The sequence below is a fragment of the Ceratotherium simum genome, chromosome 1 (assembly GCF_057802395.1).
Source record: "Ceratotherium simum simum isolate JZ-2026a chromosome 1, ASM5780239v1, whole genome shotgun sequence".
NCBI lineage: Eukaryota > Metazoa > Chordata > Mammalia > Perissodactyla > Rhinocerotidae > Ceratotherium > Ceratotherium simum.
This window is the reverse complement of record NC_141900.1, coordinates 76,290,928-76,307,158: the sequence shown is the minus strand read 5'-3', so window position 1 is coordinate 76,307,158 and position 16,231 is coordinate 76,290,928. Positions and strand designations below refer to the sequence as shown.

The window sequence follows — 16,231 nt, the reverse complement described above, 5'->3', positions numbered from 1 at the left end:
ATCCGGTGGGTCTGCACCATCCGCTTCGTGGGGGCTGTGCTGGGCGGGCGAATCACCTCTTGGGCTCTTTCTTTCCTTCACCTCACCCAGCGGCTTTGATTCCCCCATCTCCGCGCCGCGCCATAACCTGGCCTGGGCATGTGCCCATTTCCCGTATCTCGACGAGCCGGCTGAGGGCTGGCGCCGGGCGCGGGGCGGCGGGGCGGGGAGCAGGCGGCGGGCGGCGCTCCGGCGCGCAGCGGGTTAAAGCGGCGGGGGCGGCGGCGAGGGGAGGAGGGAGCGCGGCGGCTGCGGCGGCGGCCGGGCTGCGAGCGCCCGCGTCCGCGTCCCTGGACCGCAGCGGGTTAAGCGCCGCCCGCGGCGAGAGGGCTGCACCCGGAGCCGCGGCTCCGAGCTCGCATTCGGATCCGCTAGGGCAGGAAGATGGCGACGGACGGCGCGAGCTGCGAGCCCGACTTCTCCTGCGCCCCCGAGGACGCGGCGGGGGCCACGGCGGAGGCGGCGGTAACCGTGGTCCCGGGGTGGGCGCGGGGTCTCGGGGTGGGCGCCCCCGGGCGCTGCGCAAGCCCGCGCTCCTCGGGGTGCCCTCTCCTAGGGGTGCCCCCTCCTCGGGGAGCTCTCAGGGCCGGAGGCCGGGTCGAGTGGGGCGAGGCGGCTGCCCGGGCTAGGGATCCCCCTTGTCCTTTCCGAGCCCCGCGGGAAGCAACCCCGGTCCGCCCGGTTCTCGGGGCTCCTGCGTGCGTCTCCTGCGACCCCTACGCCCACTCCCTCCGCTGAGGTCGGGTTTGGCCCCCGGGCGAGGACTCGGGTGTATTTCCTGGCGAACTTGACCCCTCATTGTTCGCCTCTCGCTGCGCGCGTGGTTGTGGGCGCGTGTCTGGGGGGGTGCCTGGCACTTCTCGGCGGACCGGGGAGAGCAGCGAGGGGGAGGCGGGTCATCGCCGAGCAGGTGTGGGGATGCCCATTGTGTGTGTGTTCGTGTGCCGGAGGCCCCTTGGGAGAGGCCCGGTGTCCAGCTGTGGGCGCTGCTGCCGCTGAGCTCCGGCGCTTTGGGTCCTAGCTGCCTGCTGCCCCACCGCTTGGTGGTAGTGGCTTTTGGGGGTGGAGGGGCGGGGGGGAGTGTTCTTGTTCTTCCCGAAACGATGCCTGGGCGAGGTGGAGGTTCAGCACCTGGTATCAACACATTGTTCTTTTTTGCTGGGGGTCTGGAAGCCGAATGAGCTTCCATCCATCGCTAGTTCCCATTTTCACCCCCCGAATATTCCCGTGCACAGAGGCTCAATGGTGGTTTCTAGCTTCTACCCTGGGGGAGGGCTGGATCCACATTTCCTGTGTGGAAACGTTCTCGGGGTTTGGGAAGCAGCTTCGCAGGAGCTGCAAGGATCTGCAAAGAAAGGCAGCTCTGGGAGCGCCTCCCACCCTTGGCGCGATCCCGCTGCTCCCGCCAGAGATTCCGGGTGGGATGGAGTGAGCGGAGCAGGGATGGCCCTCAGTTCTTCCCATGACCTGAGCAGAGTTGCTGCACGAGTGGCAGAGGGCAGGGCCAGGTGTAAATAGCCAGGGCTGCATTGACTTCCTCTCTGTATAGAGGTAGGGCTTTCTGGAGAGGGAGAGGAGAGATGTGGAGGAAGTACTTGGGCTTGAGAGGAGCTGAGCCAGGGAAGGAAAGGAAAAAAAGAGGGAGGGAAGGAAAAACGGAGGTGGAGGGCTGCTGATTTCCGCTTGTGAAACTGGCAAGTTTTGATCTGAAACTTTTAGGAAAATTGATTTTTCATTCTTTACGTGGAAAATATGAACTTTCTTAAGATTTCAAATGAAACCTGCCTACTTTTGATGCCGTGAATCCGTTCCTCTCTGTGAGGTACAATAAGGAAGCCAGCTATTAAGACAACAAGCCTCTCAGGGAAGTTGAAATGGTTGGGTACCTTCATCCCTAAGAGATGGTAAGGGGAGGGGAGTGAGAAGAAAAAGAAAGAGGGGGGTGTGTGTGTTTCTCCTTTCCCAGGATGGTTGAATTTGTTTGTTTAATGGACTTAAAATGGGCTTCGTTCTATTACCCTCAATATTTTAATCACCTGACAATTAAACCAAACACAAACATCTGATTTATGGTCTGTAGCCGATCTATAGTTTTATTTGGATAGATTGTAAACAGAACCTTGGATGCTAGGTGGATTTTTGTGTTAAGGAGGTCAGTGTTCCCTTTCTGATGCTTAAAATTTTCAGGAGTCAGATTTTCACTGCTGATGGGTAGGGATTTGATCATTTCACCCTGGTTAATGGGAATAGCTATGGAAAATCGGTGAAAGTCCTTTGATATTTCCATAAAATCCTGTAGGGTTCTGAGGAGATGCAATAAGGACTCTTAATCTGATAGTTTTCTGAAATAATTTTTGACTTTTTAGTAAAATTTTGATGATGGCTTCTTAGGCAGTAAACTGAGTATTTTACTTTTCACTTAAAGTACTCCCATATCAGCCTCTTGACCTGTAGACTGATTTTTAAGTTAAAGAAATCTAGGTTGAGGAATGATATTTGTTGTTATAACTGCTCCTTATCTAATGATTAAAAATCAAAGACATTTTTAGGCATTTTGGGTTCATGGCAACTGAGGACTTAAAATTTTTTTCGTTTTTAGTGAATAATTCTTTTTTGCATTTTAGAGATTTCATTTCAAGTTGGTTTACATATTATGCATTTCCTATGTACATTTGGCAGTTATGAGCCAATGGAGATTCCAAAGCAGTAGGCTATTTTTGAAAGTGAGTGTTTTCACTAAGTTTTGACTATTTAGATTGTTGCTTAGAGACAAGTTTAATTTATAGTTTTCAGCTTAATATGATTTTCAGTGGAGTGTTTTAAATTTAGTTTGTGATCCTTGTTCTTAGCTGTTTAAATCCTGAAAGCATCCCAAGTGTAGAGCCGGGTAACGGCTACATTATTCACTAGGATCATATTAATAGTTTTTGCTGTGATCCATGCTGGGAGACCTGCTATTTTCAGTGCCTTAGCAAAATGTGACTTTTATAGGCTATATTGCTATTTCTACTCTGAAAAATAACTTCTGATGGACAAGGCAGTATGGAAAACAAATCTTCCTGCTTTTTATTGTCACCAAAGAATTGAAGAGTGAAAGGAAAGTGGAGCTCTTTTTAGAGCTATGTTTGGGAAGCTGACCAGCATTCTTGTCATTCTGGACTTTTCTGGAGCAGCTAATACGCAAAAAGTAGATATAAATTTTGTTGTCACAGTGAGAGTGGCAAGGAGAAAAATTTGGGCAATTTTGTTAAAAATGCACAACAGTAACATTAAACAAATTAACTGGCACCTTGAAATTTTTTTTTTTCCAGGTGACAGAATTGAATGTAAATGCAATGAAAAGAACCTTCTTAGCCAATTTTGCTAAGCTTTCTTTAAAAAACAAGAACAACCTAAATTATAGTTATATGGCAGCTATAGAATATTGAAAGTTTCACAGTACAATTTTTAAGTAGGAAATAATCTAAATTTAATACGCATTGCAGAAGACTTACTGAAATGGAGACATCACAAGTAACATATTTGCTGCCCTAAAGTAACGCATTCCAGTGTGGAAACTGTCGTGTAGCTAGGAATCCAATCAGAGATGATGGTGTCATGAGAGGCACAAATAATTTGTGTTAGGAGTCTGGGGAAGAAGAGTCGTGGAGAGGATTCCTAGTGGAAGGATCTGGAAACATTGCACAGAAGGATGGGATTTGAGCTGGGCCTTGAGATGTAAGGAGGACTCAGACAGGGAAACTGCAGATAGCTGTGTGCAAGTGTGGCTGGTTTTTAGGGTTCCTTGAGAGATGGCCTGGGGCACATGTGAGGAGCTTTCAAAGATGAGCATAGAAATTTCAATTTCAGTCTCAACTGTGTGCTTTAGAAAAATAGTTTCGAAGTTGAGGAAATAAACTAAAATATTCCCCCAAAGAATAGAATATAACTGCTTTCAACATGATGCTTTTCACTCTTTACTTTTTTTCTTCTTAAATAATAGGTTGTACCTTTCTGTTTGCTCTTGTGTTTTTGGACTTCATTATTGTTGCTATCGTGGTTGTTATATTTCTCACAGGAACAATTGTGTTTAGAGAAAAGCATTTGTCCTCTCTGTGATTGAATCCATGCCTAGGCTAGATTGCCAGTTGGTTCTATCCTCTTGCGTTTCATGTAATTTTATGAGGTGAGAAAATGTTTCACAGACTTAGTACTTAATCAGCCATTTACAAATATCTGCTGTTGATCATATGGACAGCAAGGCTGTGGCTGAGAGAGAGCAGCCTCCTCCTTCAAGAGGAGCTGTGTGGGTTTTGTTTGTAAAAGAAAGCAAAAGTTGCTTAGCACAGTTCCAGGCACGTGGTAGGTGTCCCACCAATATTTATTGAATGAAGAAAATGAACACTCACCAAGAAGCTGTGTCATAGTAGTGAATGTTGATTGGCTAATTAGAAATTTTACTTTGTGCATTACCAGATTGTAATGAAACTATTGGCCTGTGATTTGTAGTAATTAACATTATAGATATTATAGATCTTTTCTTCTTTCAGAAAGATGACCCTGATTCTTATCGTTTTTGATTTTCATTTTTATATTGTCCCATTCCAAGCTGCTTTTCTCAATGACATTTCAGATACTTTACAGATTTTTTTTTTTAATTAAATTTCCAACACAATTACTTTTCCCTTTAGATTTTCTCTCTTCAAAACAGTGATTGAACCTGGAGATGTGGTGGTGGTGGGGTGGAAACTGCACTCTCCCATCCTGAATTCTTCCAATAATAGAGTCAAGGCCAAATCACCCACTGGGGTGTGGAGGAGGGAACGATTGAGAGGGGGGTTAAGAGGGAAAAGCAGGGAAGTTTGCAAACAGGAAAAGGGGATAAAAAGAAAGATTGGGCAGGAAGAAGGAGGTTAGGCAATGCTGTGGAAAAGTCTGCAAATGCCCAGAAATGTGGGATTAGAATTCAACTCTGTGCCTAGGAAGGATGGAGCAAGTTTCTCTCCCTTCCATTTAAGCACATCTGAGTATTGCTTTAGAAGGAGACTTTATTTGAATGCACTTGATTGTATTCTTCTCTATTGGAGCTCCTTTACAAGACTTATATAACATGGAAAAGGAAACTTGTCTTTTGTCTTTGAGGATTAGGTAAAGAAATGGAGAATAGTTACAAGAGAGATGATGATGATGACATTGATAACAAAGGACTTTTAAAATTTTAGCTTAATCTGTTACAAATAACTTGTACAAAAATAATGAGATCATGTTATTAATGCTGTACACAATATGATGCCATCCATGTAGAAATCTTGATTTTAGAAAAAAAAAATTCTGTCTTGGAATAAATTGTTAGTAAATAACCAACTAGGTTGAGAATCGATTTAAAAGGTTATTATAGTAAGTGCAGTATAGCCAAGTTAAAATTACTATGTGGAATGGATACTTGTTTGCAGATGATTTGGTTTTGACATTTTTATATTTAATTGAAAAGGCAACAAGATGATTCCAGAAGGCCTGAGTTCTTCCACAAAAGGGCTTTTAAGAACATCATTTAGATGTCCCTGTCTCTCAGCCTCTTCATTTGAAAATCAGCATGCTGACATTTGCCATCTACAGATAATCGAGACGATATTCTTCAATGCGTTTTAAACTTCTTAAAGGACGGATACTGGATCTGGATGCCAGCTCGCATGTGGAGATGATCCATGTCCCATGTAGGGCTGATGTAACATTGAAAAGCTGAATTAGGATGGAAATAGACGTTTGTTTTATCTGAGATGTAGTCCTTTCTTTCCAAAGAGGAAATGGAGACTGAGAGAAGATCTGAAAGGAAGAAAAGGGATGTAGCTGCACTTAATTATCAGAGGCTACCACCCCTGACTAAACCAGTTTTCTGCTTTCATTCCAGTTTTCTCTACTTAAAATTAGTTACATCCATTACCAGCTTTCCTTCTTGACATTCTATTTACTTGTCATTTTTATCTCCTTCCAATACACTGAGTTGCTTGTCTTGTGTGAAAGACCCCAGGCAGTGTGGTTGATTCGAGGCGCATGACCCCAGTTTCTTGCTATGATGCTGTAAAGGCGCACACCAAATTGCCCTAGTTTAGATTATTCTAAATGGTTTTTGAAACAATGAATGAAAATGATTGAATGATCAGTTACTTCGTTGCCCTCTAAAGTGGGTCATAACATTGTATCTTAGTAAGACTGGTGTATCATTTACATATCGTTCACATGCTTTGTGTTTTTATACTGAGTGAAATACGCATTTCACTCAGTATAAAAGTTGGGGAGTGGGGTATACATGATGGGTAAAATTATGTAAAGATATAATACTCTTGCTGTCCTGACACATCGAGTAGAGGTGAGAAAATAGAGAGTTAAGATAGATAAGTTTAATATCATGAGGAAATACACAAGGCAGGACACGATTAATAGCCAAATGAAGTAATAGAACAGACTCTAAGACTGAATTGAAAGAACGAGAGATTTCTGGAGTCTGGAAAGACATATAAAATGGGATTTGAGCTATGTCCTGAAGATGAATTAGAGGAGAAAGGAGGTTTAGGAAGAACAAAATCAGAGATATGCAAACCCTGTCAGGAACACTCTTCCGTGTAGAGAGAAATCAGAAGGAATAATCTCAAAGCAAGATATAACTTTAGAGATTTGAAATAGTTTTAGAGCATGAAAACATGTACTTTTGTTCATGAAAATCCTTGTAATTGGCTAAATTCACATTTTCTTAATATTGTAAATGTTCTCTGTACCTAGAAATTTGGATTTAAATTTTTCATGTTAATGATACAGTCTTCAAATTTTGATTTTCTATTTGAAATCTCAAGATGTGTTTCATTGCTTTTCCCTTCTTTACAGCCTTTGTTATTCATCCCCAAAGCATAAATTTTGCTTACACGGAAAATTCTAAATGGATTATTAATTATTAGTGTGCACTGTTAAACTGAGAGGAAAATACATTTCTGTAACTTCTGAGCAAAGAGGCAAAATCAGTTTTCTGCAAATATCTCTCAAAGGCTTCAGGGAATGACCTAAATTTCCTCAGTCCAGTAATCCAGTTACCCTGATGGTATGTGAAATCAGGACATTTGGGGGCTGGAAGAGATTTTAGAGATCACTTAGTGCAACATTCTCATTTTACCACTGGGAAACCTTAGATCTAAAGAGAAGAAATAATGTTCTTCCAGTCCATCTGCTTTCTCAGGTACTCACCTCCCTCCCACATGGTAAATTCATTGATCAAATGTAGGCACAACCTACTAGATTTGAAACTGGAGGAGATGCTCTTGGTGTCTATGGAAAGAACCAGAGAATGTGTCTGGTTTTGTGTTTGGTCACTAGATTTTGGCCATAACTGATATGTTTGGGCAAAGATCTGAGGGGCACTTCTGCCACTGTGGCTCATATCTCCTAAAGGCTTTTTGGCAACCATTAATGTGCTGACTCCCTTAATTCTTAAAGGATATAGGTAAGGGTCTTCTGGCCTTATTTGGTTATGACTGTTGAATTGCATACATAAATCCAGTGTTTTAGATTTTTTTTTTTGGTGGTGGGGGGTGGTAGTGAAGGAAACTTGATATTGGCCTGTGTTCAGTTCTGGCCATTTAGGATGACAGTTTAGCCAGGTTCTATTTTATCTTCTTCCACCCTCGCCCCCGCCCCCTCTCTCCTGTATGAGAAAACCCAGAAGAATGCCCCACCCTCGCCCCCCATGACCACCCCAGGTAATTCAGGGCTGTTGAAAACTGCTGTGTTGAACAGTAAGAGTTTGGGGTTGTGTCCTCTTTCATGTATATACGTTTGTCTGTGGCCCCAAGAAGGCTCGCTCTCTGTTTGATGACCAGACTCTGGGTTAGTTTAAGTTGCCTGTGCCAGATTTTTAAAACTAGGTGTTAAGAAGTGCTTTTCCTAGAGTACTTTTCCTGGCAAACCTCAAACATGACAGGCAGACTTGTGGCCTGTGGAGTTGAAATCTAGCAGAGTTTTTTTTTTTTTTTTTCTTTTTTGAGTGCCTTGCTGTCACTAAAAAATGAGATCTGGATTTTTCTTTGTTAGTTAGGAAAAGCAAGTACAATAATAACAAAGCTTAGTCTGTGGTCATGTCTGATGTGATTTCTTTTTGGGGAGGGGGGAATGTCATGTTTTATGGGTGCCCTGATGGAGATCCTAATTTTTTATGTGAGTGCTGGCATGTGGATCTATCCTGTCTTGTATCTTCTTTTGAAAATGAGGTTGTCAAGTTAGTCTTTTAAAATATAAAATTTATCAAAAAATAAAGAGGATAGGAAGAAACTTTTGCAAGTGGTGGATTTATTTATGGCATAGATCGTGGTGTTGATTTCATGGGTGTATACTTATCTCCAAGCTCATCAAATTATATACATTATGTACAGCATTTTGTATGTCATTCATACTTCAGTAAAATGGTTTAAAAATATTATAAGATTTAGAACAATTATTTTGCTCTTAAACCAAGAAACCTTAATGATTACTTTTTCTGTGTCCAAGTACTTTTGTACCATATGTGCATCAGGTCAGATAAATGCCACTTCATATGAAACAACAGTGTAGTTTTTATTGGGATTTTTCCTTCTGGGTTTCTTTATTTTTCTAAAAATGCCAAAGTGCTTTGAAATTATTTGTAAAATACTTAGAGTCTTACAACCTGTAACATGTTTTCGTATACTTTCTTTTACCCTGTTTTGCCAGAATAGGGGATGGAATCACTGAGTGTTGGAGAATGACAATTTAAAAATATTATTCTGATATTTTTATTATTGAAGGCCAGGATGTAGTAGTGTTTTTAGCGAGGAAGCGGGGGTGAGAGGCATAGGGGAGAGAGCAGCTGGTAGACAGACGCACTATATATTTAAAATAATACATCACTTCATACATTGTGATGGAAGACAGATTTTTTTTTAACATTCTATGTAATGTAATGTATGGTTTAGCAAGAACCCTTGTAACAGTGTTTTTTTTTATTTAGATGAATTTCCCTGTTTATTGATGGTGATGTGCTAAAAACAGAAGTGTTGGTTGCAGGTCACATGTTGTGATGTTGACAATGGAATCAGGGCAGGCTTTCCTGACTCTAATGTGAATCAGAATCTTGGCAGTATCTTTTATAATTTATTAGTTTTTAACATGGAGTGCTTTGCTTATGAAGCTTCAGAGAAACAAGGACAATATATACAATTAATTAAAATCTTTAGAACAACCAGCAGCAGCATTAATAAAACATTACCCTCTAAAGCACATAAGAATTGCAGCTTACTCTCCCATTTCAGTGGGAAAAACCAGGATAAAAGAGTCTGTCTTTCATCACAGTCAATAAGCTGAGTTTATTGGACCTGGGCTGGTAGATTTTCAAAGAAATAGGCTCATAGCCAATATCCCACTCCTCCATACGTAAAACATCTGGGTGCTCTCAGCTTCAGTAACAACAAGCACCCGCCTTTATTTAGCACTTACTTCATTGATGTGTTCTTGTTTACTCCTCACAAGAGCTTTGCCGGGTAGATGTTAGGATTTCTATTATGTAGATGAGGAAACAGAGACTCGAATAGGTTACAAAAATGCTTCTCCAAGTGTAGTCCTTGGACCAGCAGCAGGAGCTGTTAGAAAGGCAGCTTCATAGCCCCACCTCAGACCTTCTGAATCAGAAACTTCAGGGGTGGAGCCAACAGTCTGTGTTAACAAGGTCTCTGGGTGATTCTTAGGCATGTCTGAAGTGGAGAACAATTGGGTTCTAAGACTTATGTGACACCACTATGCAGTGGGAGCAGAATTTGAGCCCTAGTGTATTGGATTTTATTATTCACAGGCAATATCTCTAAGCAAGGGCCTCCCAGAACTGCCCATCCTTTAGGCTTGCTATAGGTTTTTTTTTTTTTTTTTTTTTTTTCCCCATCCTTAACCCCTTCCTTTTCAAATCGCTACTCTATCTATTGTATGTGCAAAAAAAAAAAACAATTTTAAGAGGAAGATCCTTTTAAAATCTTTCCTTGGAGAATCAGCTTGTTCTGATCTCATCCTGCTTTATACTATTATTATCTCCTTCCAGAAGGTTCCTTTGAGACTGAAAAGTGACCAGTTCTGGTCATGCCTGTTTGAAAGCTCCTGGGATCATTTATGGGCTTTGCTATGTTTATTGTGTGTCATCACAAGGATAGGATGGAGTCAGATACACAGGTGCTAAACTAGTTCTATTAGCTGATTAATAGAATGGCACTATTTTCATCTCCAGAATATTGGCACTGTGCTAGTAAATTGTGTACACAAGTCACAGTGCTTGGTTGTAGTTTTGCTATTTCCTGGTTGCGTGATCTGGGTACATTATCTGACTTCGAGTTGTGGTTTTCTAAACTGAAAAATAAGATGATGATATCTTATAGATTAGATTTAGTTCTTTGAGAATACTTTGGAAACCAATGGGTGCTCTGCAAATGTCAAGTAATATTCTAGAATGTTCTGAAGAGTGGCTTCTGAGGTTGGGTGTTCTGAGACGTTTGGGGATGAACGTGTATTACCCTCCCTCTGACAGTGCCTGGGTTTGTCAAATGAGTCTCTCCACAGAAGGGAGCAGCGGAGTAAGTGCTGTGGAAGGAGTTCAGGCTGTGGACTCATCCAGGCTTCGCTATGAACATGCTAACTGATCCTTTCAGTTTCATCAGTGAGATGGGTGTCAGAAAGACCTGCTTGTAAAAGCTGTTGTGAGGAAAGAGAGCAGAGTTGGAGACAAAAGAATTTTGGGAGTCAGTGGTGTATCAGTGGGGTTTAAAGCCATGATTGGATGCAATCACCAGGGAGGAGAAGACAGTGGGGCTGGAAGAGTGGTGGGTGAGGATTATGACCCCCAGGGCCATGGTGCTGATGCCTCGTGGTGTAGCTGGGTTTCTGGAAGGCTCACTTATTCCTGCCTTAGCTGCCTACCAAGCCTGCTTTATGGAATAGCTAGAAGCTGCAGAGGCATCACATAAGAAAGTGTTTGATAATCATAAAGCAGGGCTTCCAGAGTTACTGATCACAGGCCCAGACGACTAAACGTGGGTGGCGGGCCAGCCCTCTTAAAAGTACATATACCTGCTCCCTGTGTAGGGGGGAGAGGCGGGGGTAGCAAAGTGAAGACAGTGTTCTTTCTAAAGTGTCTGCTGCTAGTTGGCTCTGTGGATGATTGCCCTGTGGGAATATGAATCTGGGGTTACCGGCTCATCTGAATTTTGAAGAGAAGCCAGAGATCTGGAGTTTTTGGTGACGTCTTCAGATTGACTTAATGATGGCTGAATAAAAAAACAAAACACTTTGTGGCCCAAGTAACACACATCTGTGGGCCAGATTTGGCTGTAGGCTGCCAGCTGGTGGCCTCTGCTGTGGAGTGTTATATAAACGTGACCTGTTATTATTGGATGTCCTGGAATTTATAATAACCTTCCAGGAGCCTTTATGTTGGGGTCCTTCTAGGAATGCATTTTTGCTTTTTTTGCTACCCTCACAACTCCTCACAACATACACTGGACCTGTTTTGGAACAAATTCCAGGGACTTTAAATCTGTGTTGCAAAATTTGAAGAGATTCTGAATCCAGCTGTGCAGGCAGGCTGGGAAAGTAGATGTCCTTAGAGGAGAGATTTGGGAGATTGGCATTATGATTTTTACCTCTCGTCCTGGGAGGTCAGGGCATAGATTGTCTGCTGCTGAACAGGGCCCCAGTGCTTCTTGGATTTGCTGAGCCGCTGGGATAAAAACGATCCATTGCATACCTTTAGGATGTATGTATTGTTCCTAGGAATAGTTTTTCATTGTTTTTCTTAAATTTGTGTTACAGAAAAAAGAGTTTGATGTGGACACCCTCAGTAAATCAGAGCTTCGGATGCTCCTCAGCGTGATGGAAGGGGAGCTCGAGGCTAGAGACCTTGTCATCGAGGCCCTGCGGGTAAGAACTTTCTAGGGCCAAGTCCCATTACTGTGTTATTTTATTTTTTCAGAGGGCCAATGGCAAAGCTTCTTTTTCTTAATTTTTGAACCATATAGATATAAAATGTTACATCAGGTTCAAGTGTGCCCGTCACCCAAACACCAACCCATAACCTTTATAAGCCCAACAAACACTGAAGTTGGATGGTCATTGAAATGATGGGGACAGAAACTAAATTGTTTAATATGGGAAACTTGAGAATTAAGCTGTATTGGTTCTGAAATCCTTTTATGTTTCACATGTTTATTTGGTTAAAGGCATAAGTTTTCAGGAAATTGGTAATTTGGTATCCTACATGTATGTGAGGGCAGTGAGGAAAAATTAAGAGAATCATTTATAAAAGATATTGCTGATAATTGAGCTTTTTCTATATAAATTATAAATGGTTTCTTATTTTCAGAAATTCCTAAGAGTTAAAAACTAAGTGTTTATATAGATACAGAGAACAGATTGGTGGTAACCAGAGGAGTAGGGGGTGGGGGAACGGTGAAAGGGGTAAAGGGGGACATTTGTACAGTGACAGATGGAAACTAGACTTTTGGTGGTGAACACACTGTAGTATATACAGAAGTTGAATTATGATGATGTACACCTGAAATCTGCATAATGTTATAAACCAATGTTATCTCAATAAAAAAAATTAAAAAACTAAGTATTTATCTTTTAGTTTTATTTTTCATCTGATTTTTACAGTAATTTTGAAATTTTCATAATTTTCAAATAACTGTCTTCTAATTTATTACCTAAATACTTCAATAAAGTTTTGGTTTTTTAAAAATAATGTTGTTAAACTTTCTTGATGCAAAACTTTCTAATTGATTGTTCTCCATCTGGTACTTGTTTTAGTCTGTGAGCCACAGTTAAGTTTTTTTCTCTTTTATATTTAATATTTTGTACGTAATCGAGTGTTTCCTGTCTCTTGGTAATTTGACCAAGAGGCATATATTTATTATATAGGAAGTATGGATTTATCTTTTTTCACCAGGGAGTATTTCCTCAAACTTTGTCTTGTCTAGTTTATTTTAACATATGAAAATCTGTGGAATGTCAAAAAATTGTTGCCCCCAGTGGGAGCTTACATGGTGGGGGAAAGAAGTAATAAGGGTGGATGGTTAGTTGTAATGTGGAAGGTGGACGTGCTGAGAATGAAGTTGTACAGGGAAGGGGTTCCTGAAATAATGACTTCAGTACTTTCTCACAAACTCCAGTGGGGATAATGATTATTCCTCAGTCTGATGACAGAGAATGATTGCCTCAGAAAAATAGGAGTAGAGTTACCATTGGCAAGCCAATATTGAGTTGCAGGTGTTGCTTTTTGAATGACAAGCTTTGCTAAGTCGACATTTGCGCAGTTTGGTTGGGAGAGGTTTCATCCTGTTCCACATTTGCATTGCTTGCCAATGTATACTTTCTGGAACAAACTTTGTGGAAGAAATGCTAAGGCTGTGTGTCACTAAAATATGTGACCCTCAGCCTGAGGAGAGAACAAGGGCACAGTCACCTGTGAGGCCAGTTGTGTAGCGTCTTGAGACGACTTGGATGTGAGGCTCCAGTTCTACCTCAGGTGTTTTTCTGTCCCTCTCTGTTAACCTGTAAACGGCATCAGCACTGTGGCAGTTCCCACTGCTCACACCAGTGTTTGAGTGTTTAGTGGAGTCTGTGTTTTTGTGTATCGCCTTAGCAACTACATGTATTTAACTTAATTGCAAAACTTTCGAATGAAAGAGTAGAGGTAAAAGCTTGCTAATGATCAGGGCTTGCCAAACTGAAGTTTTCCATAGAATCAAGGAATGTTGGAATTGCAAGAAGCCTTACATGATATTCTAGGTTAGTGGTTTGCATCCCTATCAGATCTAGTGTTAGGGTTTTTATAAAATATTTTGTATTACGCTTTTACTCTCTGGCAATGAAATTTATGGATAATTACCTGTATAAGTAGATTATGTTAAAAATAACCAGTACATTGCCCTGATTGTGATATAAAGTTAACAGGAGAGTAATTTATAACAAAATATTATGTATTTCAATATATAAATGCAGAGGTATGACTATACTGGAAGACACGATAACGTAGGTAGCTATTGGCACCTATTCATAGCATCGCCATGAATTGCAATAGCTGCAAAAGAATCCTGGTCCAGGTATGCCATATTGCTGACCCAGATGCAGTGAGTGGATTTGCTGTGGGTGAGGTGATTCTTCTGAAATGGTGAAAACTCTTGGTATAATTCCAGACATATTTACATGGGAGTCGAATCCCTGGAAAATTCAGTGTGTGTTAAAACTGAATTTAAACAATTTGTTTATATGTAAAAAAGAGTTACTCTCTAGGCTCAGATAGTCATACTGAAGGTTCTAATGACAGGAATGAACAGAGGGACGTCTGAAAGTTGTGGGGGACTTGGGACAGTTCCTGGATATGTGAGACCCTCTACTCTTTCCCCCTAAGTGCCAATCACTGTGAAAACTGAAAAGGCTCTCTCCTGTTTCTAAAAGGCCTCCCAGGGTACTGCCCCTGGGGAGAACCATGGGCTGACACCAGTCTCCTTTGTTTGTAGATTAAAATCAAACAAGCGAAAAGGAAGCCCAGAGAGATTGTGATTTATCTCAGGTCATGAAGGTGGTGTGCATGTGTACTTGGAGATTCTTAAAGCTTTGTGTCATTTTTTAAAATTGAGAATTGTGGTTGATTTAGATGGTTGTGTTTTTAAGAGTAGATAATATGGTCATTTTCATACACCTTTCATAGCTGTCATAGACTCACTGTGGGGACTTACTGATTGACTATTCCCTTGGGGAAGTCACTGAAACTAGTGAAATATTTACATGGGTCCAGATGTGTCATTTAGTTGCCTTTTCCTTTAATAGTAGCATATAATTTAGTGACTGGCTAATGCCCCAGCAAGAAATTGGGAAGGAGAGAGAATGTGAAACCTTTATTTTCATCTCATATTATGAGATAAATTTCTTCCTAAATTAAAAGTCAAAGTCTACTCAATCAATAATCATATGCTACTATTCAATCGGGAGAGAAGTACATTTTGTTTTAAAAAATAGTCAAAAGTAATATTTCTTTGAATATATTAAATATTTTTGAACTTAATATATTATTTTTTTAGATATAAATATATCTAATTTGTACCCTGAACTTTATTAAAATTTAGAAATTATTCTGTTGTGAGACATTCACATCCTTTAGAATTTTAGAAACTTTAAAAAGATGTTTCAGACCAAGCTGTTTTACTTTTTTAATCACGCTACTCTGATGCTTTTGATTTTCAAGTTATAAAAAGTTGCATAGATCATTGAATTAATGGCAATAGACTTTTCAAAATAATCCACAAATATGATTTTGGGGGAGGGTGTTATGAAATTATAATATCTGTCTTGGTACTTTTACTATTTTCATATTAAAGTAAGAATATTTCCTAATAAAAAAAGTCCGTGACTTTGTAACAGATAATATTCAAGACATTAGTTTTTATTGGGGAGAAATTATATTTTAAAAAGAACAATATTAGTGGAAAATCTGAATTGTCTAAAGCAGCTTAACTGAAATATATTTTGCTTTAATCACATAAGAAATATTTTGTTTCTCAACAATTCCCCCTCATTCACAGAAAGTAGGAATAAATCTTTGAATAAATATATATATCAAATGAAGTTTAGAGGAAGATACTTTGGAGTTTCATTGAGAATGTGCTCAAGGAGAAGCAGTTGCATTTTCTGAAAACCAAGATAGAAAACAGAGCTTTTTGAATTAAATTTGATTGAATATTCAAAATTTAAATATACAACTTATCCAGAAATCATTTGTTCAATGCTAATTGTTTGGTTTGTGGAATCTTCTGGCCTTCACTTTTTCCCTCTTGCTCCCAGGATTTTTATCAGTATCTTAGTCAAAGGGAGACAAGGACAAGAAGATGAAAATGCTGTAATTATAAAATTTTAAGAGTCAAAATTGTTTTTTTTGTACATTTTGCAGGGGCCAGCCTGCTATTGTTAGCATGAGTTTATGTAAATATTATATCATTGAAACACTGAATTCCTTGGGTAATTAGCTCCAGGTTTCTTGTATGCCTTCTTTTTCCTTTTAGATTGGATAAATGAGAATTGATGGTATTGTAGGCATGGCAATCCTTCCTCCTAACCTATAGTCACTAGAGTGACTATATAATCTGGACTTCTAATTATTATTTGCATTGAAACTTTTAAAGAT

At 40.4% G+C, this 16,231-nt stretch overlaps 1 protein-coding gene across 2 annotated transcripts in view; it reads left to right on the top strand.

Moving 5' to 3' along the window:
• The first annotated feature begins 334 nt into the window (after positions 1–334).
• CTTNBP2 (cortactin binding protein 2) overlaps positions 335–16,231 on the top strand; it is a 150,962-nt gene continuing 135,065 nt past the window's right edge. The window contains exons 1-2 of one of the 2 annotated variants that reach the window (XM_087429980.1): positions 335–504; positions 11,863–11,970. In XM_087429980.1, the coding sequence (XP_087286106.1) occupies positions 424–504; positions 11,863–11,970 (189 nt within the window). In that variant the 5' untranslated portion in view covers positions 335–423. The remainder of the gene's footprint in view (positions 505–11,862; positions 11,971–16,231) is intronic. The other variant, XM_004418768.3, reaches the window with a different exon arrangement.